At 41.9% G+C, this 25,830-nt stretch overlaps 2 protein-coding genes across 5 annotated transcripts; both read left to right on the top strand.

Moving 5' to 3' along the window:
• Positions 1–2,323: 2,323 nt before the first annotated feature.
• On the top strand, positions 2,324–11,813 carry accs (1-aminocyclopropane-1-carboxylate synthase homolog (Arabidopsis)(non-functional)). Of its 3 annotated transcripts, none has more exons than XM_034084747.2 (17): positions 2,324–2,367; positions 2,923–3,589; positions 3,971–4,707; positions 4,801–4,860; positions 4,947–5,017; positions 5,125–5,194; positions 6,669–6,735; positions 7,125–7,184; positions 7,351–7,448; positions 7,677–7,754; positions 7,946–8,046; positions 8,527–8,616; positions 8,724–8,769; positions 8,914–9,055; positions 9,947–10,089; positions 10,202–10,355; positions 10,980–11,813. In XM_034084747.2, the coding sequence occupies exons 2-17, from the start codon at positions 2,950–2,952 to the stop codon at positions 11,396–11,398; spliced, it is 2,976 nt and encodes a 991-aa protein (XP_033940638.1). In that variant the 5' UTR covers positions 2,324–2,367; positions 2,923–2,949; the 3' UTR covers positions 11,399–11,813. The 3 variants fall into 3 exon arrangements, with proteins under 3 accessions (XP_033940638.1, XP_033940637.1, XP_071059581.1); XM_034084746.2 differs by lacking the exon at positions 2,324–2,367 and adding an exon at positions 2,415–2,784; XM_071203480.1 differs by lacking the exons at positions 2,324–2,367; positions 7,125–7,184 and adding an exon at positions 2,416–2,784.
• A 188-nt stretch (positions 11,814–12,001) lies between these two features.
• LOC117448397 (uncharacterized) lies at positions 12,002–16,363 on the top strand. 2 transcript variants are annotated; one of them, XM_034085681.1, is made up of 4 exons: positions 12,002–12,558; positions 12,689–12,888; positions 13,965–14,156; positions 14,539–16,363. In XM_034085681.1, exons 2-4 carry the CDS (start codon positions 12,696–12,698, stop codon positions 14,823–14,825), a joined length of 672 nt encoding a protein of 223 aa, XP_033941572.1. In that variant the 5' UTR covers positions 12,002–12,558; positions 12,689–12,695; the 3' UTR covers positions 14,826–16,363. The 2 variants fall into 2 exon arrangements, with proteins under 2 accessions (XP_033941572.1, XP_033941571.1); XM_034085680.1 differs by having other exon boundaries at positions 12,002–12,888.
• Positions 16,364–25,830: the final 9,467 nt, after the last annotated feature.

Raw genomic sequence — 25,830 nt, 5'->3', positions numbered from 1 at the left:
AAGTGAGCTGTATGGCGATTCTCTGAGAACACTTTGAAGTGAGCGACAACACCGTGACAGAGTACCACCACTACAGCATGATCCATCTTCGCTGCCAACAGGCTACGGAGATGGAAAACCCTGATAAAATGTTGTCTAGGGCAGCAGCAGCAATGTGTCCAGGAGAAAGAATACATTCTGTAAGTGATGTGAAGTCCCACAGAGAGATCCAACTCAATTTTTAACAGGCAATCTTTGTTCCGTGTGTCAAACGTCTTCTTGTTTACAACACTTTGGCATAGGTTGTAGATGAGCTATATTGTTGAAAACTTGGTATTTATAACTTTTTTTCCTCCACTGAATTCCTGTTGTATGCTTCTTATACAATCTGTGCTTGTAAGAGTTCAATACTGAGGGATTACCTGTATTGTTGAAGTCAATGCCAGTGGAGGATCAACAGAGCTGGAGAGTTGGTGTCTGAGTGTTTATCTGAATTATTATAAGTCCAGCTTCCTCTAGCAACAAAAATATGATGCATGACAAACTCTTCTAATACCTTGAATCTCCTAACTTGCCTGGGCCATCTGTATGCCTGACAGAGACAGACAAAAAGATTAGTTTAATAGGGTAGCCTAATCTTTGATGCAGTGAGGTGGTGTAACCCAATTGAGAATGACGCTTGGAGCTGTGCATTTTGCTTCAATTGCTGGTGACCTTGACTTCTCCCTTTGTAGATCCAGTACAACTTGCACTTTCAATTAACAACAAAAACAAATTAACAAGGATAACCAGGGGGCCAGTAGAAGATAGGATGCATTAGATCACTTTGTGTTTAGTTTTTCAGCGTGCTGATTCAAACTGAGCACACTTTGCTTTTCTTAAAATAGGCACAGATATCTAATGCCAGTGTGCAGGGGAATTGTGCATAGTCCAAACATAAATGCCTTGCCTGAGAAGCAGAACTAAGTGGAAGGTATTACAGCATTTGTTTGCACTTGATGGGAGATTAAGCCTATTAAGGTTCTAGGGTGAATAAGTAACAGAGACAAGGCAAACGAGAGTGTGTGCACAAGAGACATAAAATAAAGCAGATGATGAATTTAAATTCACATTCAAATAAGACAACATACTCACTAAATACAAGAGTTACACACATGCCGTAATCTTACCAGCAATAAGCTTCGGAGATGAAGCGGACCGAAGCTGCTCAAGTCATGTCTCCTTCAACAAAAGAGGTCCACATTTACTGGATAAAGAAAGCCTGTAACCCTCACTGGGGAAGGGTCTACCTGACTGGGAAGACTGGGCAGAGCTATCGGCAGCACTGGCAGAGACTTTATACTCAAACAGCCTTCATGCTCTCCGCAAATACTCCCATTGTTCCCACCCACTCTGCCACAGTTCCCCTCCCTGCTTTGAACACATGTAACTCGTGGCTTTAAAAAAAACCTAAGATGCCAATGAGGAGCCAGACGTCATGTCTCCTCATTATCTTCTCCTTCTTCCTCCGGGCGGAGACTCCTCTTCTCCCGAGGCTTCACTTTCAACTTTGCATCCAACCTGAGGCTGCACTTCCTCTACTTGGTCCAGGAGATAGATAATATTGCAAGCCGAACACACCCATCTTCCTCCAAAAGTGCTGAAATCAACTCTCCAGTCTCGCCTCCTATCCGCCAACAACTTGCCGTTATTTTGAGTTAACTTCAGCGGTCGCACCCAGTTATTTTTCTTTAAAGGCTCGATCTGCTGGCAAGAGTTTCGTTACTTCACACACGAAAAAGTAAATACACGAATAGATACACATTTGAGAATAAGAGGCTACAAGGCAATATTATAACGGTTCACTACTGGATGAAGATGACAACAAACTGCCACAAACCAAGATCCTCCAGGAAATACGTCACGTTTTGAGCCGACTGGACTGAGGTGTGTTTGATTTGTATCACCGTGGTCGTTCAAATGGGCGGCTTCTGTTTCTATAGGGCAATAAACAGGAATTAACTGACCCAAGGATACATTCATCCGATTTTTTATTAGATAGTATCGGTTCATCTTCTTAAGCAGCTGAAATGAATTAATTTGCCGTGTAATATTTTCATGAAATCCCGAACATTAGAGTAGGCCTACACATGATTTATTTAAACAAGTGACTTATATTTCACGATATATATTTGATTAAGGCTTTTATTCTTATTAACTGGACGATGAATGCTTTTCTACTTGACGTTTTTGTGTGTGACAATTATGGCTGTTTGCCTCGAATTCAAGCTCTTTCATTGTTGTTTCATCGTTACAAATGATTTCTCGGCTACGCTTGTATGCAAAACACACATCCTTGTTTTCACAAAAGTCTGAGTCGTACCGCTGTGCGTGACTGCCATCTTCTGGGTAAGTATTTGACTTACACTCATTACTTGAAAGCACACCGCACGGTAGAGGGGGCCATAGCAGAAAGCTCTCAGCCTGACTCTGCTGTCTACCCGTAACAGCCTGGTACAAGTGAATCCAGACCGTTTTCAGAAGCCCCGCTTTAGCACGGAACAAACTTATCCCGGAATAAGGACAGCACGCATGTGCCGTCAACCCGGATGCACATCTTTGTTCGGTCTATACCCCCCCTCGCCAACTTGTTACATATTTTCTCCGTATAATGCATTACACATCTTAGAACCGGCTATATAAAGCTTTAGCAATCTAAACCAGTCCAAACCGGGTTAACCAGCCGGGACATAAGGCGTGGATGACACTGCATCGGGGCGACAGTTATAACAATCTGGTTCCCAACAGCTGCACGTATTGTTCACGGTGAGGCACCACATGAGGTTAAACACGGTGTATATAAATGTTGTTTACCACTTTCTAGGTATGTCACTGTCTTGGTATTCCTGAAGTGGTATTGACAGAGGTAAGCTGCTTATATTTCCCCATGGTTTTGTGTTGCAGAGTAGCCTACGTCCTGTAACTTGGAGCATGGACTTTCGAGGGAGGAGGCACGAGCGAGGCAGCAACTGGACCGACCCGGAGATAGTGGAGCTGCTGCAGCTGTGGTCCGATGAGTCTGTGCAGATTGAACTGGAGAGCTCCCTGCGAAACCAGCGTGTATTTGACCGCATAGCCCACATTCTGCGGGAAAAGGGCATCTGTCGTACCGGGGACCAGTGCAGGGAAAAGATAAAAAAGATGAAGCTGGAGTACCGTCGCATTAAAGACAATCACAAAATTAGGTCATGGAAGTTTTATGATGTGATGGATAGGGTGCTGGCGAACCGACCGGCTGTTACCTACTCCTCCTTGGGGGGAGCTGTCATAGCCCAACACGTGTTTCAAAGCCCTGACGGGCCTGACTCATTCCTGCAGGGGGTCCCAACAGTCACCTTTGGGTCTTCTTCCTCAGGGGGGTTTCTGTTTGGTCATCCCCCAAAACCAGGAGATCCGTTGGACATTAAATGTGAAGATGTGGAGGAGAGCATGCTGAATTCAGGTGTTGCCCACCCTGACATGTACTATGGGTCAGGAGATGAACAGGAAACTGATGGGCAGTCTCTACTGGGGCAAGAAGACTCTCCGGGCCGAGGGGAGAGCTCCACAAATGCAAGGATCTCCCCCTCAGGTAGTCATTTCAGATATTATAATTACTAAGACTATGTATATAATAACTATATCATATAATATCAAAGTCAACTTTATTGTCAATCTTTCAGTATGTGTGTACAGACAGAGATCCCACAATCCTGAATACAAAAACAAATATATATTTAAAAATATGTATATATACATACACAATCAACAGACACATTTATACATATGCACACATTAAGACATACATAAAAGCACCACAATCAATATATAAAAAACACTTCAATACCTTTGAGAAATGTACATTAGTGCAAGACTGTCCATATTAGCATACAAAGTGTCTGGTGCTGGATCTAATCTGTCATTAACATCACGTTATACGTGTAATTAAAACCTATTTTGTTCATGTCTGCAGGTTTTAGCGACCTGAACACTGCAGGTCCTGCCACCCAGGCTGTTGGTGGTGATCATGCGCCAAGGGACACTTCTGAGCTGCCCAGTCAAAATGGCCCTCATACCCCATCTTCTGTGAGACAGAGGAAGCGTCGCCTTTATTGCAAATCATCATGGGGCCTTGGGGGTGCTCGATGCAGCGGTCAAAGGAGCCTGGATAAGGCCTTGGCCAACTTCCTGACCTGGCAGCAGTCAGCAGAGGAGCGCCTTCTCACCCTGGAGGAAGCGCGTCTGGACAGAGAGCTGCAAGCCGAGGAGCGCAGAGAACAGCGGGAGGAGAAGAGGGCAGAACAGGAGCGCCAACACGAGCTCCGCCTGTTCAGCATGCTCACAGGGGCATTGGTTGCTGTCAGACAGGCCGCTCCCACCGCTGCGACAACACCGAATGACCCCTCCTGCTCACCCCTACCTCATCTGTCAGCCTCAGTGGTGACCACAACCGCCCCTTCTGTCTCATCATCTTTATCTCAGCTGCCTTCAGAAGCTCCCACGACGCTGGCTGCTTCCACTCAGGAAACATCTGTCAAGCCCTGCAAAATGTCCCAGAATGTTTTGGCAATAGAGAGAGGAGCAGGAACTCTTGGCTCTAGCCTATACCTGTCCAACCGTGGTAACATCATCCGACAGCATCAGGGCATCCTCCAGGAGGGGTTTGCTCAATATGGATTGGACAAACACCACGACAGAGATAACCCCGATGTGAGTCTGGGTCATGAATAAATTGGCTTTGCAGCTGTCAGAAAAGCTCTGATGACGCAAAGAATGACACTTAAACACTTTTCTTGCTTCCAGGGCATAATCAACATGGGTACCAGTGAGAACAAACTATGCTATGATCTTCTTCTTACGCGGGTAATTAATGTGCAACCCCATCCTGGTAATTTAAATGATTTTTTCCCTGGATTCACAAATGAGTTTCAATTTCCTTTCTGCTACAGCTGACCAGGCCTGAAATGCTACACATTGACCCATCATTGTTGCAGTATTCAGACTGGAGGGGACATACATTGTAAGTAATTGGACATTTCTTTTCGCTTCAGATGAGAGGACTGTCGTAAAGTTTCATTTTAACAAGGCCTTTTAAAGTAAAACCCTCTTCTAACCTCTCCATTTCAGCCTAAGAGAGGAGGTAGCAAAGTTCCTTACTCACTACTGCAGTTCTCCAAACCCACTGAAGGCTGACAACGTGAGTGAAGATTATTGCTTTTGCTGCTGGAGTGTAACACAAGTCATTTGAACAGTCTGTAAAACACAAGCATTTACACTTCCCCCACAATATGACGGATGGTAATATTTGCAACATGTAAATTATGACTGTAGAGATGTTGCCACATTTGCATATCATTGTACACACAACATATTGTATAAAAGCAAAATACAGAAATCATCTCAAGAGTTTAAACTACTGAGCACTAATACTTAGTGCATTACAACATACATTAATTCATTAATAATTAAACATTTGTAAGGAAACTATTTGCAGAATGACTTGCACTTTTGACTCTAACGTACATGTTAATTTTAACTGTAATGTGCTTCTAAACCAGCAATTAAAATAAGATGTAGAAGTATTCATTAATTATTCTTTAACATTGTGGTCTCCTTACTTTTTCGAGGAAACTTTTTTTTTAAAGGGGAAATAAAGTAACTAGAGCACACCTATTAACTTGCAGCCTTTTAATTGGGCAACTGGACTAAAGTTTACTGGGCACTACCTTTTGAGTCAGTTTGGTCAAATTAATCACGACGAAGCTATCCGAGAGCAGGCTGTAAAATACTCCTTTTTCCTTTTGTAGTTCTTAATCAGGGTCTGAAAATGGCACTGTCTGGCACAGTGGCATGCTGCAGTAAACTAGGTGCAACACTAAGGAAAACTTGGTATGTCCTTAATGTTAGATGTATCTAAACTGGAAGCATTACATTCACAGTGAATATCAGTGTTGGCTTTACACCTTGGCTTTCTGGGAGCCCTCTTTTTCAGGATTGGAGGGTGGAATGGTACTGTTGACATGCATGCACAAACATGCAAATAATATACTATCAATATATTTTCATTTATACAGACTTGAATTGACAACTTCAACTTTAAATCAAAACTAATAAAGTTCTAATAGCGCAGCTTTTATACAGTCCTAGCCGTTATGAGCAACTTAAACAACTTGTCTTTCTGTTGTGCATTTGCCCTGTCCACCAAAGAGCCAACCATTAACCTGCATTTGGCAGGTGTCGGGTGCTAATTAGAGACCCTCTGTGTAACCAGTCCATCTAGATTGGAATGTAGAGCCCATCTGTGATAGCAGGTCCTCTTCCCATGACTAATACTGATGTCCAGCAAGTTATGTAATTACTGACAAATAAGTATTTAAAAAAAATGTTTTATAATGCTGCTTCAGAAGAGAATTTGGATAACAGCCATTCGTTCTCTCAAATGAAGGCAGTGAATTAAATGAATGTTTCTCATGAATTTGTAATGATTATAAAGATGCTACTTTACTGCTCCTGAACTAAAATATCTCTTTTCTTGTTTAAACAACTTAATTTGCAGATGTAATGAATGGCTGTTGTAGTAGGTGGATGAAAATGTAGCAAATGAATCAGCCTCCTTCTGTGCCTTAATTGGGTTTTCATAACACGGTGAATGCGTGTGTGTGTTTTTTTAGGTGGTGGTGATGAATGGCTGTGGTTCCCTCTTCTCGTGTATCGCTGCGGTGATTTGTGACCCTCAAGGTAAGTTCAGACGACACTGACATAAAAACACAATGCTTCCATATCTATACTGAATTAATACAAATATGTCCACTACAGCAGCTGAAGTTTGTCTGTGTTGCCTTTGTAGTTGTAACCTTTATTCATGTATCTTTGCTTTTAAATGAGGGTTTTTAAATGCCATTTTATATCGTTGCTTTTAAATGAGTGTTTTTAAATGTCATTTCATAATATGTTTCTTAATGTCTTTCATTTTTGTAAAGCACTTTGAATTGCCTTGTGTTGAAATGTGCTATATAAATACACTTGCCTTGCCTATTAAAAATGATCATCGTATTAAATATAAAGCATGGGGTAGTTGTAATATAATCATATAACCCTATCACTTTTTCCTCAACATGATTACTTAGGCAGCTACATAAATAGCAATGTAAGCCTGAAAAGTGGACCAGTTACTACAAACGTTCATGGTAAATCAATCACTTGTGTGAATATGTACAATATGAAATGAAAACTTTGATTATCATATATAGCAATTGGTACATTTCATTCTAATTTAGCAATGAAAATACCCATCTGGGTGTTGATGTATGTGTTTTTGTATTTCATATGGTCTTTGTGTTTATTATGTTGCAGATGCCGTTCTTATTTCTACTCCTTTCTACGGTGTTATAACTGAAGATTTACAATTGTATAGTGATGTGAAACTCTTCCATGTCCCTCTCGACTGTGAGGTAAGAAAAGAGAGCCGGATTTACTTGGATTGCTTACTATGTGTTGGTGTTCAACATGTTTGTTCTATATGTTGTTATTGTTGTTACATTACGATATAGATTAAATATACTGTGTCTCACATGTATAATATTGGCATTGCATTAAAAAACATCATGGGATCTTGCGCAGTAAGTTGTATCGTCAGTTTTCCAATCGAATGCTTTTGTGTTGTGTGCTTTTATTTTTAGGGTGATGGCAAAGACAGTCGGCCCTTCCAGCTTACTGTGAGCAAACTAGAAGAAGGTTTAGAGAGGGCCAAACAAGAGGTAAGCCATGATTGCATTTGTTTTGAACCACTTACCCCTAATGAATATGTAAAGAAACACCAAACCACTCAAACAATGCTTTGTATTTAGAAAAGAACCTTGGATACTCTATGTTTCCTCAGTGATTTGCTTTGTTTATAAAGATGAAAGACACATTTAAATGTATTTAGAAACTACCCATCTCTTTTTAGGGTTTAACCATCCGAGCTGTTATCCTGATGAACCCCCACAATCCTCTGGCTGAGATCTACACCCCGGAAGAGATGATTGCCTTCTTGGAGTTTGCCAAAAGGTGTGTTTGCCCCGCTATTATCTCAAGCACTGGCCTAACACTGTAATCCTCTGGGCAGCCCTTTGGCTCCTTTAAGCACATGGCCAAAAGTACTGCAAACAGTTCCTATTGTTGATTCTTTATTTTACGGCCCGAGAGCTCTGTCCCATGTGTGGAATATCAAGCGCTCTTGATGGAGTTTTATCACCTCTCCTTACCATCAGCATATTTTCAAGTGCAGCCATGAGCAAAGGAGTCTCCTGCATCATCCATTGTTTTCTAAATGATCATGCCAGAGAGATTCCCACCGCAGGCAACTGAGCTGCTGTAACCATAAACCACAGTGCTTTTACACTGATGCAGGATGTTGAGGAGACTATTTTACAGTTCTGTTGCATTTTCTTTTGTCATAAACAATCATTACTAGTATAAAACCATTTATTAATGCTCCACTATATTATTTATTTTCCTTATCTTTCTCTCCATGTTTTCCCTCTTTAGAAATGAGCTCCACACTATCGTGGATGAAGTGTACATGCTGTCGGTCTTTGATGAATCTGTCGCCTTTCACAGTGTCCTCAGTATAGACAGGTACTTCACGAACCTAACCTCTGCATAATTACTCGATTACACCCTTAATCATAAAGTCTGTGGCCGAAGACAGCCTCTTAACTGCTAACAGTGTGCACTTATTTTAGTTTGCCCGACCCACAGAGGACACACGTAATGTGGGGGATGACCAAGGTACGTACTGTGCTGGGCTGCATGCGAGTGTGACATTGTGAGACTTTGGTATCCCTGCTCACAGGACAGTGAAATCTCAGACTTTCTTCAGTGGGTTTTAGCTCTCGGCGTTCTTTTTTCATTCACACCTCTTGTCGTTTCTAGGACTTTGCTTTGGCAGGATTCAGAATCGGCACTCTGTACACTGAGAACAGAGACCTGGTGGAGGCTTTGGCTCAGCTGGGCTCCTTCCACGGTATCTCTGGAACCACACAGCGCCAGGTAGCTCAACTGCTTCAGGACAGAGGTATGGATCCAAGATTCACATGTGCTTTTGGTGAATGATATCTTAATGAGCAAAGTATCTAGTTATGTCCCAGGTTGAAGGTGTTTGGAGCTTGGCCAATGAGAACAGAAACTGAGCAATACGATAACACATTGTAGTCACATTATATATTACCATAGGTTCTTTATCATAGCCATTCACCCTCACTATTTATCATAAACAAGGCATTTTGTTTGTTAACACAAGCTAAGCAAGGCAGTATCATTGCTGTCGCTTATGTTTAGAGACTTTCTATCACCGTGACCTCTCATGGAAGAGAACATTGGGCCAGTGTTAACTCTTATCAGCTGTCGGTCGTCAGCTCTGCGCAACTATAGAGATATGGTTTATTTCAATACACATATAGATTAGTTCAAACATTACTTATCACTTTTGTAAACACATTTATGAAGATAATAAACAAAATGCTCACCCTCGCTCTCACTATTGTTTTCACACTCTCTTCTTTTCCTATTGTAAAAGTGTCCTTTTTTATGGTTTATAATTCAATGACATCTGCTGTTGCCTCCATATTTCTTTGTATGTCTACATGTGTATTATGAAATTGGTGAATAAAGGTAAAAAAAAAGACAAATGTGTAACCCCTTTTGGTAAAGATGCGTTGTAATTCCCACTTATATAATCAGCTATCCTTGTACAAAGCTGCTTGTTTGATAACATTCCTAAATCCATTCATTTTGGAAACAAGCTTTTCAATAATTCAAATGTGCTGTATGCGGTTTTCATTCTTCCTCCAGATATCACCCGCTTTCGTGGCTTGCTTTTGATATGACAGGAGCACAGCAGGGTTCTGCTGCACAAAGACTTGTTCCATTTAATTCACACCCACCTATTGTCACTCTCGTGTTTCAGAGTGGATCAGCGAGGAATTTCTGCCGAAGAACAGGTGCAGACTGAAAGCCGCTCACAGCTACCTGACAGGAGAGCTGCAAAGTATGGGCGTCCCCTACCTGGACCGACCTGCTGCGCTCTACGTCTGGGCTGACCTCAGAAAGGTACCGAGACGAATGCCACGCTAAGATGTCTTCAGTTCTTACTCTGACTCTATTGTATGTGCGACCTGTACTGTAGATATGATGTGTCACTTTTGTCTCTTCTTTTCTGTAGTACCTCAGAGAGCCGTCATTTGAGGAGGAGCTTTCCCTGTGGAGGCGTTTCCTCCAACATAAGGTGGTGTTGAGCGCTGGTCAGGCCTTCTACTGCTCAACACCCGGCTGGTTCCGCATTGTCTTCTCCGACCAACAGCACCACCTTCAGCTCGGTGAGTCTGTAGTTTAATATGCCCTCTTAAAAAAATAAACTTGAAGATGGACACCTTTATCTCCCCCCGCTCCTTCAGGGACACTATTACAAACACCCTGGTACACACATGCAACTGCTTCGCCTGATGCTCTCTACCAATGTCTTGACCTCTCCTATAGTATGCATTACCATGAAGGAATGAATGGATGAATGTTCTATATTATTTTAATGACTGATTGAACTCCAGCAGTATTATTTTCTATATGTTTAACTGCTATGCCTGCCATCTCTGCTCTGTGTCATCGTGTTATCTCCTGGGTTCTGTAGTGCCCGGAGTCTGTCTTTTAATTGTCTTCCTCCCATCCCCCATCCCCTCAGGAAGCCTTTTGCCTCCTGTCAGGTCATCATTGAAAATAAGAATTTGTTCTTAATTGATTTTCCTGGCTAGATAAAGGTTCTACTACTATATCTTGAAATCTATTTTCAAGTTTTTCTGCCTTAAACTTGACATTGATATATTATTTCATTTATTCAGTCTAAGGTTAGTGTTATTCCATTTTACCTCCTGCTTTGTTGTCTTGAACTAGGTATTGATTGGATAATAGTAACTGACTTGTTCTGTTAATGTTTTGCGTTGCGTCAGGTTTGAAGCGAATGAATGCGGCCTTGAGAGAATTTGAAGAAAAAAACATCAGCCCTGATTCCCTCTCTGTCAAAGCGGCCAGTGAGGAGAGCCAACAACCAAAGAGAGAGGACGGTGCAGATTCAGACAATGCTGCAGTTGTCAACTCAACATCATCACCTCAGAGCAAGTCATCGGAGCAGCCCAAGGAGAAGGATAGCTCTGTGCCTGACACAGACCCGCTGGACACGGAGGATGTAGTGTTGCTGGACCGCGAGGCATCAAAGCCTGCGGACAGTCTGGGCTCTCTGATTGGCACCCTCAGGAACCAGATCCATTCATCCGATTGGCTGGAGAAAAACACTCCGGAGCTGTCTGCTGGGGAGGACCCACAGATACTTGATGTATTCAAGGCCCTGCTGCAAAGAGCCGGGAAGTAAGCTTAGGATAAACATGCACGAACGTAGCTGCCAGCTTTCAAGAGGCAGTACTTCACCCTCCTGCGTTTACAGTGAACAGCTTGATACAAACACCTGATGAAAGAGGAGAGAAGAAGAAAAGAAAAGCCAGTAAGGCCAGCATGGAAGGACAGAACAGAGTACTTTCTTTCTGAAACTCGAGGCCTTATATTTGATCTGCTAAAGAAAAACAGCTTTTTGTTATTTGTAATCCACACTGAAACGATGTTAGTCTTTTTACAAATCTAAATGAATGCCAAATGTTAATCAACCAAAATCAGTTATGTTGTACTGTTTAACATTTAGATCGTACTCTCAACTGTACGTCTTTATTATTTGGTCATATGCACTTTATTTTATCTATGTATTTCTTTATAGTTAATGAACTGTGATTAAAGGAATGAACTAGTATGTCTTAAGTTGAATCCATTTTATTTGGATGACATGTTTTAATTTTTTATTTATATACTATCTTTTTTTGTATGAAAGTTATTTTAGTATGATATATGCTGTAATCTTTTTATTTTGAGTGGGCTGTGGGCGCCCTTCCGTTGCAACAGAGGCAAGGGAAGTGGGTGGTAAGAATATGTGAGATATCTGATATCTCACTGAGGAACAGCGAGTGGGATTTCCTTACATGTTTTGTCACGGATGATGACACTCTGACACCCCCACAGACTTTCTACATTTGACATAAACACATTTCTTCATGCTATATTGCTGTTACAGAATATCACTCAAATGTCAAGGGATTTCAACTCTCTTTTAACATCCATTTATTTATATATATATATTTTTTATGTTAGCTATACACAAACTTCTGCTTCCTCCAATATTGAATAGCAGTTGTTGGTGCTTTCACCTTCTGTACAGTGTGAGCTGGTGAGTCGCAGTGGAGAGTTCAGGGGGATTCAGACACTGTCTGGGGGAGTTTCCATTGCAGCAGAGGCGGAGAACACTGCACGGTTTGATTTGCGAGTTAAGGCTTGTGGTCCTGAGCACTACATTGTAGGGTGTTCTGTTTGTACAATATTTGTACAGCAGTAACCATCCTGTAACTAGTTCCTGAAGTGTTTTACCTGTACACAGACATACTGCACAGTTTTGTTCCTGAAACCTTTCTGTTTTCTACAGCAACAAAGGTAAGAAGGTGCTTCACTTACAATTTACATTATTAAAACTGAGTTACATCAACTGAATAAGGAGGTTGCTCAACTTCAATGTAATAATAACATCTTAATTTCCTCCTGTCTTGTCTGTTTTCCCTGCCAGGGAAAATATGAAGTTTCTGGAGCTGGGGGAGTCCACAAGTCGCTTCAGGTTCTCTCAGTCCTGTGTGGGGTTGGCAGGTTGCCTGTGTGTGAGCTACGCAGTCTGGACACCGTTCTGGCTGAAGGAGAGCGGACTCTGGACAGAGTGGAATAACACTAAAAGTGACCAGACAAATCATATAGGTGGCAATGACTTCAGCGGTGAGCATCAAACATTTACATATTTGGCATTTTACTCTAGTCAAGAAATGTAATTTGTCACCTGTCCAAATATGTCACTCATCATGGTTAAGTCCATTGTGACTGACATACAGTAGCATTGCAGCATGATTAATAAGGGAATATACTTGTCTGTTTTGGAAAGGCACTGATCCTCAGTGTACCTTTTTCTCTACACCTCTGTATCCCTAGAGGATCAACATACAGATCATTTGAGAAATCATGAGTTGCAGAGGAACTTCTCAGTAGCTGTAAACATGTTAGAGCTCGCTCCTGTAGAGCGGTGAATTCCACAAGTTTCTCAAGTCTTGGTTGGAGGCAAATGTGCTGAAATCTTGGTCAGCTAGGATACTATCAGAACTATAAGAAATAGTATCCCTTGTTACTTGTATTCCATTGACATTGTTACTAAGCAAACCCACCTTTTCATTGAATATAATGTGGTCAAATCAACCCCCTCACTTTACAAGCACAAGAACAAATGTACATGGATTTTTCAAGTTTCAGGTTGAATGGTAAATATCTGTTTAGCCACTAGAAGAAAACAAAATGTAAATATTATATAAATATATGTAGTAGAGTATAATTGAGGCAAGAGACCAAATCAACAACTTGCAAATGATCAATCACAAAACCAGCAGGGCTTTGGCGTAGTGGTTCTTTTTACTATTTGATTAGTCATAGGCCATAAGGTGGGTTTAATAATGTCAGTAAATAAACTATGACATATGTGATTAGGTGATGCCCCTTGTAACAGAACATCTAAGTGAAACAATCTGCTGGTCATTGTTACAAAAGTAAAATGTCTTCCTTCTTTTTTTTATTGTGCAAATCAGAATTTCAGAATGAATGTTGCAGTCTTGAAAACTACCTAAAAGTACATGAACTCTTGTTTTTACCCTATTGGTTTCACTTTAATGCAGAGCTGTTTCCCTTTTACAACATGTTTCACTTCAACATTCTGCCTATTCATCGTAGAAACGTATTGTAATTATGGCAAATTAAAGTTATGATCAATCATTACCTTTCTCATTTTGAACTGTGCATTTGTCCTACAGCCCTGGAGGCAGAGAGAGTATTTGGAGTGCTCTCCTTCCTGATGGCGGTAAGCACGGGGGCTCTGTGTCTGGTGTTTGCCCTCTGCTGGACATCTGAGACGGTGCGCTCCTACTCCAACACTCGCTCTCTCCTCATGGGAGGACAGGCCCTGTACCCCACCACCCTGCTGCTGTTCACCATGGCCTCGACAGGTAACACCATGACAGTGCTCAGAACATTTGAAACCTGAGCCACACACCATGTTTTTCTATTTATAATTAGTTGTAATACCTATGTGTTCCTAGTAAAGCAGTCAAACATATCCCCATTTCCATTTAACCTCCAAATAGCCTTTTGGGTTGTGTAGTTCATGTCAAACCCACCTCTCCAGAAATTCTTTCATGTATTCCTCATGTACATACCCTGCAGGGCAGCAGTGTTTTAAAGACACTTTTAACTTTCCCTGGAATTGCAGCTCATTATCATACAAACTCTTTTCTAAAGCTCCAGGCATGTAATAATTGACCTTAATTACTTTTTTCTTTTCCCCCGCAATGATACTTGATTTGACTCGATTTTCTCCTCTTTCTATAGGTTTCTTCTTCCTCCTCAGCTGGTCCTTTTTCACCTATCAGCACAGGGAAGAAATCGGTCAGGACTTCTCCAGCCTCGGCTCCTCCTATTGGCTAGGGGCCTTAGGTTGGGTCCTGCTGTTGGTCGTGGAGATGATAGTGTTTATAGCTGAGCAAGCTGTTGTGCCTGACATCCTGCCAGACTTAGAGAAATCTGTGGAGTCCTGGCGGATTTCCTCTCAATTTAAGGCCGCTAAACGCTCTTTCAGCGACGGTTATTACCCTGGAAACATACAACATGGCTCCTAATAGCCTTGAGTGGGGTGCAGAAATTAGGACATGACAGAGGAAATGAATGATAATGTGTACGTTACACATTACTAACACAGACTCAATGGGGAACCAGCAATTCACACTCGTGTCTCACTCGCCTGATTGAGCCCCGGCATCAAGCTGAGTGGCCTGTTTGGGAATCATTATTATTATTGATCTATACAACCAGACTGAATATTGATTAACTGTGTTGGGAGTTCAAGTGTTTGCCAGAGGAATTAAGTTGGATTCCTGAAAGTCTCCAGCTTTCTCAAGAGCTGATCATAGCAGTGATTCTCCACTTTGTTTCCAGTATTGACTCAAAAGTAAAACACACTAAGGACCAACAATACTGGCTGGTTAACTGGGCGGTAAATGTAAGATGACAATTGTTATCTGACAAAGTGTATTTGTAAACTGGTGCTTGTTGTCCAGGTGTGCCCCCAGGCCAGAATCAGATCCAGCTTTGTTTAGTTATTTTGTGTCAGATTGATGTTATCAAAACACTCACAAAACATCCAGCTTGTACCTGGACTAGTGTTTCAATGTTTCTGTATAAGCTGCAAAGTTGTTGATGCATGTTAAATACACGTATGTTTATGTTTTTTTTTGTTTTCTTATAAAAGGTAAAACAAAGGTGTTTGCTAATACAACAAATGGAAATATCACTTTAATGATTCCTTATTTTATTATCTATTAGTGGTCATATGCTGTGTTGTACGTTCAACACGGATTAGTTTAACTATGCTGATCATGTGCTGTCCTCCACAGCTGAATAAAAGTTGGATATGTTTATTAACGTGTGTCTGTCATAGAGGGTATTATCAGCTCATATGGCTGAGCATGATGGTTGACAGCTTGGCAGTGTTCCTGCATCTGTTTACAAGGAGTTGCAAGTGTAGTGGAGCAAAGGTTTTTCCAGCCAGTCCTACATATCATCAGCTATTTGAATCACCGACCCAGCACATTTTCAGCATAGTTCCAAGCTTGTGGACCACCCGACAACAGACTGTCTCCAAAGTCGTTATTTACTTTTCTCTCACACATTTCCTGGAGGAGAGGAAGCACTCTGACGCTGGACGGCTTATGTTTATGTTCTGCACCTGCCAAAGTGGGGGAGAATTAAGTGGCTCTGGCTCTGTTAATTGGGCGATAATCAGGTGTTGCTCTAATTAAAAGGCAGTTCCGCCCTGTTGGGCCCTGGTAATGAGTTTGTTATTAAATCCACAGAGGATTTTTGTCTTTTTTTCAATTTACCAACAGGGTAGTGCTTAATTGCTGTGTAAATGAGGGGAATGTCCTTGAAGGTCGTCTTGCATCAGCACTCGATCCATGAGCAGAATGGTTCTAAAGAGCTTCCTCACCCAAACTTCAAACCTATTCAGTTCAATGTGTGTTCACCACTTTAGTCAAGCTGTGCCTCTCAGCAGTGACTGTTATTTTTAATTCAATGCTAAATCCTAAAATAATCCTCTTTAAACCTCATTTGTTAAATTAAGAGAATAGGTATGCCACTTTCTGAAGTAAAAGTACTTTTGAAAAGTATTTCCTTTCCTTTCCCCCCCCCCCCTTGAGGGTGTTGTCTTGGCCTTTGAAAGCATGCAGTCTTTTATGGCTGCCAGTCTGTCAAACAAACTCTCAATTTTTCCCTTCCACCACCACAAACGCTGCCCCTTCACCTTCCCGAGAAAAAACAACCAAAGGTTGAGAATGCCTTCAGAGAAAGACGGGCGGAATCAATGTGGAGATGGAAAGAAAAAGATAGTGAGACATTTAGGCACAAAAGATGAAATGACAGATGAATGGTAGAAGATGTTTGGCACAGATAGACAGGGGGCCTGATAGACACAGTGAGATCGTAGCTACTGATTGTTGAAGGGCATTTTCTACAGAGACATCAATCAGAAGATGGCACCAAGATTGAGGCAGGTCGCCAGCGATTTCTGCCCGCGGACAGCAGCATGTGTAGAACATAACCTGGGATAAACCACTGCTCTTCATATCAATTAGAGACCAATTATACAGCCATGTTCTACTAATTACAGCACTGACACTATCCCATCCCCCACAATAATGCATGTGCTTCTCTTTGCTCCTGTGCGCTAGTGTTCATTGAGATATATAAATAAATTTGCTTGCTAAAATGGTGAAGCATCCTGAATTAGATTTGTGTTGTGCTGTAACATTTATTTTGTGGTAAAGAAAGCAAGCTGTTGTTATCAGCTTTACCTTTTGGTGGTGCTGGTGTAACATCTTTTGCTTTGCTTCTTGCAATGAAATCCAGTGAAATGTAGGAGACACTGCTCTCATTTGACGAGTAATGAAATCACCAAAAAAAAGCGTTTGTTTGTGTTTGATTATTATTTGTGAGGTAGACAAAGTGTGATTAATATTCTGTAGCATATTTCAGAGGATTTTGAGCCAGAATGTGCCGGACTACTTAATAAGCCAATTTTTATTTGGCTCGATGTGGGAGCATGATGAATTATGAAATAAAGTGAAAACTTGATGCCTTTTGCAGTTTTATGTCCCTGTGGTTTACATAATTCACTCAGAACATTTGTAACTTTCCTGGTTAATGCTGTTTGGTTCAAAGTCAAAAACGCTGAGGAAATATGCAGAATTGAGGGATGAAGATGAGAGGAGGAATGAATAGGGAACAAAGGGAGAGAGAATATTTGGCATCCCCACTTTTGTTTTTTAAACCCTGTGCCATGGAGCTCTCCCCCATCCTCTCTTACTAAACCTACCAGTTTGCCTTCAGGGTCAAACGAGGGAAAGATGGTGCTGTGGCATGCCTCTTTCACAAACTGCTCCAGCTCCAACATCTGGAATCTGCAGGCAGCTTCACCTCCTTCTTTTTGCCAACTTCTTCTCTGCTTCGACACAATCTGACTCCACCAGATAAACAACACACTTTATATATCAACATCCCTCCACTCCAGTAATCCACTGGGTTCACAAATTCACCAGCAACAGACCCAACTCATTTTCATTTCCAACTTGGTCAGGTTAATAACTTGGTCAATCTAATGGTGTCACTCTTCAACGCAAACCCTACACATGACATTTGTGTACTAGTACTCTACAGTCTCAGTGAAAAACTAGGTTAACACTGAACAAAACAAAAAACCTTGCTTATTTTAACCAAAACACTGTGAACAAAAAAAAACAATACCTTTGAACTAACACTGGAGCCCCTCAGGGCTGTGTCCTCGGGCCCTTTCTTTACACCATCCACACAAATAACTACAAGCCTCTAACCATCACCACATCTTTCAAATATTCTGATGACTTTGTCATACGTTGACTACTCATTGACAAAAACTCTGTTAAAGCCTACTGTATAAAAACCTTTACAGTCAATACACCACAACAATATTATAATGACATCTACCTGAAGATAAATGTAGACAAGAACTCAGCTTTGATCAACACGCTGCTGACATGCATTGATGATACCAGCAAGTCTTTTGTTAGTGTTGTGTTGAACCCCTATGCTCTGTTCATGCTCAATGATAAACATTTCCAACCAAAACAAACTTGCCAACCTCACACACACTGCCTCAAAAAAAAATCATATCCCTTCCAACACCCAGTTTATCAGATAAAACCTCAAAGCCTTCACACTGATAACACTCAGAATATCAATTGAAACTGATCAACCTCAAAACCAACACAGCGTTTTTCCTCAATCTACATTTGAATAGAGAAGAACTTGCATCAACATTTGTTTTTAACCTTCTGCAAAAGCAGCCCTGAACTATCTACCTCAATGATATTGCTGGGAGCTTGAATTGAATGAATTTATACATGAAGATTCTTTGTACTGCCTATATCTATATGTTGTGGTATATCAATATGTTTCTATGTATTGGCTGTGAAAACAGCTATTTCTCTAGGATGATGAATCTGAATATAAATCTAAAAGGATTTGAAATGTCACAAACCAGTTTCATACTGACCCTGAGCTTTATGCGGCAATGTGTGGTGTCAGATTTTGATGGACTTTGTACCTTTTTTCTGTCACCGCCAGCTCTCTATAGCCCTGAATGTTCTGATTTAGTCAAAATCAGAGTGTGACCACTGCAGTATTGTGCTCTCCACTGCATTGTCATCAGTTTAAGTGGATACCCTTTGAAAATTGAAAAGTCAGGAAATTTGATATCTGCAGTTCTACAATCTCAGAAAAAGCAGACAGATGGAGGCAGGCAGAGGGGAAGTTAGAAGAATACACCTTGTGTCCTTCAGTAGTCTTTTTTTGCAGGGACCAGGTCCATCTCGCCTGTAGAATCTGCAATGAGCCGTTACTCTTTGTGACTGACATCATCCCACCCAGACCCCACTGCTGATTACGTTTGCTCAGCAGTACTGAGTGCGAAGAGGCAGACAGAAAAATGGAGAGACAGAACTTGCTTCAGGGAATGAAGAGTTTCTTGATTATCCATGCACTTACATTCAGCTATTTGATTTCGAGACTGCAGGTGTTTTTGCATAGTCAAAGTCTCTCTGCTGTCTCTGGTACTTACATTGTTGTGTCTTTGAGTTCAGTCTCCTTGTGTGTGTACCATATCTGCCCTCCGGTGCCCTTGTTCGTAAGTGGAGTCGTCTCGGACATCTCAGTCCAGACAATGAAGCTGTAGTCCCATTCTCGTCACTCTATTCATCCCTAGCCAACTGCAGGCGCTCTATTCTCTTATCTCTTTGTGACCAAGGAAATTAAATTACAAATATAATCACTTGGCGCCAGTTTCTTTAACAGTGCGCCTCTGCTTTGCATATAGAGTGTGCTTGCTTTAGAGACACAATGTGTGAAGTTACTTATTGGCCTATTTACGATAATGGGCTCTGCTCTACCAGTGGAGTCACACACACCTTTTCACAATGACAGTGAATGGCACGAGGAAGTGAAGCGAGTGTGGCTGAGAATAAAAGAGTATAAAAGACGGACAGGGAGACGTAGTTGCAGCCACCTGAGGAAAATAATTTTGCATGGGTGAATAATCCAAAAAGCAATGATGAGATCTGTGAAAATTAGGAGGAAAATACTGACTGAATGACTGACTCACTCGCTTGCTGACTTACTCGCTCATCTTGGCTGTACGATTATAAATTCAATAGTAAGTGTGAAAACAAGGCATACATTTCTTTACATGGTTGTTCATGAAAAGTTAATGAACATTTTATTATTTGGTGTATTTCAAAATAATGCAAACCATTTTCAGAGCTAAACACAGTCACAGTGCTGGTGTGTCTGGGCCTTGTCCACATGTACAGATATATCATTCTAAAACGTATATTTTCCTATGTGTTGGCCTTTCCTAAACACCCAAGGCCACACAGAGTTGTAAGTCATTGAAAAGCGAGCTTTATTAATCTCATGCCATGAATAAATAAGTACAAAATATAAATGTGTCATTGCTATTATGCAGCACTACACCTGCCATTGATAACGAAAAGGAGTTAGGTGTCCACAATCTCAATTTACTGTTCGCTATAGAGCAAAGTCCATGAGTCAACGAGAGTATGATGATGAATTCCGCATCATTCACACATTCAATGTTGCCAACTGCCATTGTGCAGACAGCTTCCTTTTTAGCTCAAATCTATTCCACACACGTTAGACCATCTGACTGAATAAACAGTCCCCAGCTCTCTTCCTCTCCCTGTTTCTGTCTCTCCTGCAAGTCTTTCACCAAAAGGGAAGGGATGAAAACCTGTGTATATCAAAATTATGTGCTTCCCATGGGAGCCAAAAAGCAAGGCTGGGAAAGGAATAGTGAGGAGGAGTGAATGGAAGAATAACATTTGTATCATTGTTATTATGAGAAGGCCATCACACGCCTCCTTTTCCGATTCCCTATTCAGCAAGGAATGAACTTGCTTATGCAGAGACTGTTATACTTGTTGTACAGGCAGACAAGCTAATGCAAAACTGTATCAATGCCTTTGGATCTACCCAGTCCCAAAGCACTCGCCAAGCAGGTGGATGGTGTATTTATTTGTGATCTTTATGTATTCAGTGCCAGCTACTCTCCACTCCAACTACAGGGACCACATGTTTGTCAGTCCCTTCCTGAGGCATCGCTGTGTTCTGCTGCAGTGAACAAACGCCATATGCCCCTCAGTTAGGCTCAACGGCTCAATTCCTTCTCAGTGTAGTCCAACCCACAGACAAAGCCTGATTCTGAGAAGAGCTTCGACTTTCCAAACTACTGTTTTCAAACAATTACTTTAGGCCTACATTGGATCCAGTGCTTAAAACACCCCACAGCGATGGTCCTCCTCGCTACCAGCAGGTTCCCGTGAGAAAGCGGGGTTAAAAATAATGGCCCCCCGCTGGATCATGTGAATCATTGTGATGACTGGCTGATAAATGGTCTACCACCCAGGTTTTGGCTCCAACAGTAATTTCTCTCTCCAACTGGAGTGGCTGCCAAATGACAACAGCCTCCCTCACCAAGCCCCCCACTTATACCCAGTATCCCTCACTGCCCCTCCTTTACCTCCTATAATTACTGTACTCTATAAGTCGGGTTTAAGAGCAGCCACTCTAAATCAGCCTTGAATCATTGCATGTTACTCTGGACGATGTATCCTTGTCTGAGCTCTGGCAGAGATAGTGGAGAAAAGGGCACGGTTGTCCTGGCATATCCTATAATGGACTTAGTAGTTAAAAGCCATGGAAATAATAAGCAGATCTAAGTGAGCGAAAAGTGCTCATTTTGTTTTGTGGGAAGTTGAGATCACAGACAGTTAGGGGGTTAGAGTTGACAGACAACAGCAATACTCTTTTCACACTCCTTGACACATAATGGGAGCGATTTTTCTCTCTACATCTCTCCCTAGTGGCCCTGATTTTCTCATTACATTGATGTAGGGGGTATAAGGGAGGGAGGGGGAAGTGTAAAAGGAAGAAGAGACTAATAGTGTGAAATGTAGTGCTTCAAATTCACTCTCATTTAGTCTGAAAACAGTATAGCCCACTTATGCCCCTTCCACACCAACGCGTTTTCAGCTCCGGCTCGGAGCTGGAGCCTGAAAAGTGCCGGTTTTTCCTGTTCCGGCAGCATCGCCGCCTCTTACGGAGCGTCCACACTACAGCTTCAAAAAAAGCTTGGAGCTGGGCGTGTCTGAAGCTTGGGGATTTTATTCAAGCAACGCGACCAACAACCAATCACATGAATCTCCTGCCCCCGACATACAAAGCAAAAACCCCCGGGGATTTTATGGGAGCAATATATATATAAACTCCCCAAACAGGCGAAAACCTACCAGTTTCACACACTGTCTCTGCCACCTCCCTCCATGCCTGGTTCCTCCGGTTTGTATCCCGTTAATAGTTCTGGTCGTAAAGAACCGGGTGATTTGCTACCGTAATTTCTCGTTTGGAATATGAGGAAATGAACTGCGGTCAGATTTGCATAAACGTGTTTGATTGGCTGACGCTTCCAGCTCAGCTTCAAAAGTTGAACATTGCTCAACTTTTGAATCCTGGAAATCCTGGAAATCTTCGCTTCGCTCCCCCACAATGCAGTTCGGCAAAAAGCGAGGCAAAGGGACGTCATCCCCATTCAAAGTCAATGGGCAGAGAAGCGTTGGAAGCGGTGGAAGATTCGTCTAAAGCTGCTGTGTGGACGTACCGTTACGGCCCGTCCACACTACAGCGTCGACAGCGTTGACAGCTTCGACAGCTTCAATCTGCCCATTCACTTTGAATGGGGTGACGTCACGTTGCCTCGCTTTTTCGCCGAACTGAATTGTGGGTAGCATAGCGGTCCGTATTGTTCAACTTCTGACGCCAGAGACGCCGGGAGTAGCCAGCGCCAGCCAATCAAATCCCGTTTCGGAAAATCTGACAGCTCAAGCCGTAGCCAATCAAACCGCGTCTAAGCTGGGAGAGATATCCCGTCGTTCATTTCTATATTTAAAAAAAAGATGGAGGAGAAACTAATTATCGCTGTAGCAAATCACCAGGTTTTGTATGACCAGACCCTCTTCACCTACCGGGATACAAACCGGAGGAACCAGGCATGGAGGGAGGTGGCAGAGACAGTGGGTGAAACTGGTAGGTTTTCGCCTGTTTGGGGAGTTTATATATATATTGCTCCCATAAAATCCCCGGTTAGCTCACACTGCAGCGGCCGCTCTAACGGAGGGGCCGCTGCAGTGTGAGCTAACCGGGAGCTAACGGGAGAATAAACTCCCGTGGAAGAGCAGCCAACACTGCAGCGGTCAGTAAATGCCGCAGAAACACATTAAAGGTCAAATGCAAAGCTTCCAAATATGCTACATTTTTATAGAAATGTTATTTTTAAGACTGCCTGTATTTTTTATTTAATTTAAATCGAGATAATACACCCGAAAAAAAGCTTTTTATTGATACAAAACTCGACCCAAAGCCGTCTGAATTTCTGAGATGGGTCTGGCTGCAGACCGCAGCAAGGAGGCGGATCCCATAGGGGCGGATCCCATAGGGGCGGATCGTATAGGGGCGGATCCTATAGGGGTGTTTCCTAACTTTTTTTATCCAATAGAATAATGACACTCAGCAGAAATACATACTGTAGGTGGCAGTAATGCAACTTAAGGGATTCCAGCTGCTTTTATAAATCCTCGCAGTAGAAGTAATTCGTTCTAGTGATGGGAATTCCGGCTCTTCTTGGTGAGCCGGATCATTTGGCTCGGCTCACCAAGAAGAGCCGGCTCTTTCGGCTCCCAAAGGGCTCTTCAGTTTACCACATATTATACCTTTTAATTAAATCAAATGTAGCCCTGTTTTGACTAATGATTTATATGTGTACACATATATCACTTAAATTATTCAATACATCCTTTGTACTGAAGTATTCAAAAGTAAAAATTACATGTTTAATATAAGTTATTTGCTGTGGCCAATTGTTTTCATTGCATTTACAGACCCGTGTAACTCTCTGATACCACCCAATGAATGCATTGACTTGCTTGTAGAACCACGCTACACAAAACAGATAGCAACACCTATAAAAACTATTTAAAAAAAGGGGCTACTGTATCAACCTATATAAAGTATATAAATATAGTTTTTCTCCCTGCAGGGGAGGGGAGCGTGCTTTGAGATCAGCTGCTAGGCTGCAGCGGGGAGAAGAGGGGGACAAAAAGAGATCTTCTCCGTCCTCCGTGTTTTTTTCTTATAGAAGTAAGAAGAGAAGTAATGGGGCAGAAACCCTCCTTTTTACGCAGCGGTCCAGACATAGACATCAAACGGCGACACATATTCAGTTGCCAGTTACTTTTGGCATTAGGGCAGGGATATCTTTCAAGGTTTGACATAATGAATTGTGCTACTTTTAAAGCAAGCACCGATGTTTTCAAATCTGTAATCAAAAAGCTCCTCAAAAACACTATAGAAGCAGTTCCTGCCGTTGTTACGTTAGTTCAAACAGTAACAACGGACTACTTTTCTTAGCGGATGCATGTCAATTTAAATCAATACATAAAACTATTTTCTAAATCCATAAAAGCATTTCAATTATTATTGGGAGTCATGTCGTTACTTTGTTGAGAATGTGGCCATGTGTAATAAGCGGGATAATGTCCACATTGCACATTGCATAATGTGCCTTCATGCCGATCTAGATCCCTCCGCAAAAACAAAACAGAAAACGGCTCGTTCGCGGGCGAGAGCCGGCTCCCGTCGTTCACTTAAAATATGTGTGTACCTCCACCATTAAACTGTCATATTCTGCACATGTATTATTCTATCTAACATCTTATAAGATGTATATAAATATGTATAATATCGGTTAAAATAAGTGCTTCAACATAGTTAACATTGCAGGAAAGTTGATTGTCAAGTTCCAAAACAAACCATGCAATATATTAGACGTTAAAGGAATGGTATGCTCATGACACTCATTTTTTAAAAATTATCATCCGATAAAACAGACCAGTCTCTGCCAGTCTCTCTCTTTTTTTTTTTAATCCGATGACATTATCAGTGATTTTAAACTGATTATATACCGAAATAACATCAACACTGTGGGCGCCGCCATTTCCTGGACGTGACGTAATCCATGCGTTTGGTTTTCGAAGACACGTTGATCTCCATGTTATTTACTGTAGTTTCTCTATTCAAATATGCCTCACTGTATCGCGAAATATTGCCATAATTCGGATAGGAACAATCCACGGAATGCTCGGTTCCATCTGTTGCCAAAAGGTAAGCATAAGAAGTACATTCGGAGGCAGTGGCTAGCGAAATGTGGCCGGCCCGAACCGAGAGATTTACAGGCTCATGTATGCAGCGAACATTTCACATTTCCGGACGACCACTCTGAGAGTATGATCAAACATAACATGGGATTTAAAGAACAACCATTACGCAATGGAGATGCAGTACCATCGGTCTTTCTGGTGTCATCACCGACCAGGACACCAGTTCGGCCAGTTGAGAAATCGCCCTCTGCAAGTGTGAAGCGACGGAGGAGCAGAAGTAGTGCTCGGAGTAAGAATAAGGTATGTTATAGCGCATTTCCATTGCAGCGGCTAGCCCCGTTTTAACGTCCTTTAGCGTCCAGGCCAGGACAGTTTTTGGTGGCCTTTCCATATAGCGTAGTACCGGCTAGTGTGTATTTTACCCCAGTTTTTTCCGGCCCCATAAAATCGTGATTCTATGGCCAGGGACAACGAAGCTGAGTATGCTAAACTAGAGAGAGAATCGCTAGCAAGGGTGGTACTACATGCATACATATAGTATCTTATATCATCTTCCCATTATACACACATGCATTTCCAAACATTTGGACTACCTATGTTGCAAATGTATTATCTTTTCAATTTACACACGGCATCTATTGCACGTCTGTCCATCCTGGGAGAGGGATCCCTCCTCTGTTGCTCTCCCTGAGGTTTCTCCCATGTTCCCTTTAAACTGTGGGTTTTCTTCGGAAGTTTTTCCTTGTACGATGTGAGGGTCTTAGGACAGAGGGTGTCGTATTGTCATACTGATATGTATGGCTGA

The sequence above is a fragment of the Pseudochaenichthys georgianus genome, chromosome 6 (genome assembly GCF_902827115.2).
Source record: "Pseudochaenichthys georgianus chromosome 6, fPseGeo1.2, whole genome shotgun sequence".
Classification (NCBI taxonomy): domain Eukaryota; kingdom Metazoa; phylum Chordata; class Actinopteri; order Perciformes; family Channichthyidae; genus Pseudochaenichthys; species Pseudochaenichthys georgianus.
Note: the sequence above shows the minus strand (reverse complement) of the source record. Positions and strands in the feature narration are given on the sequence as shown.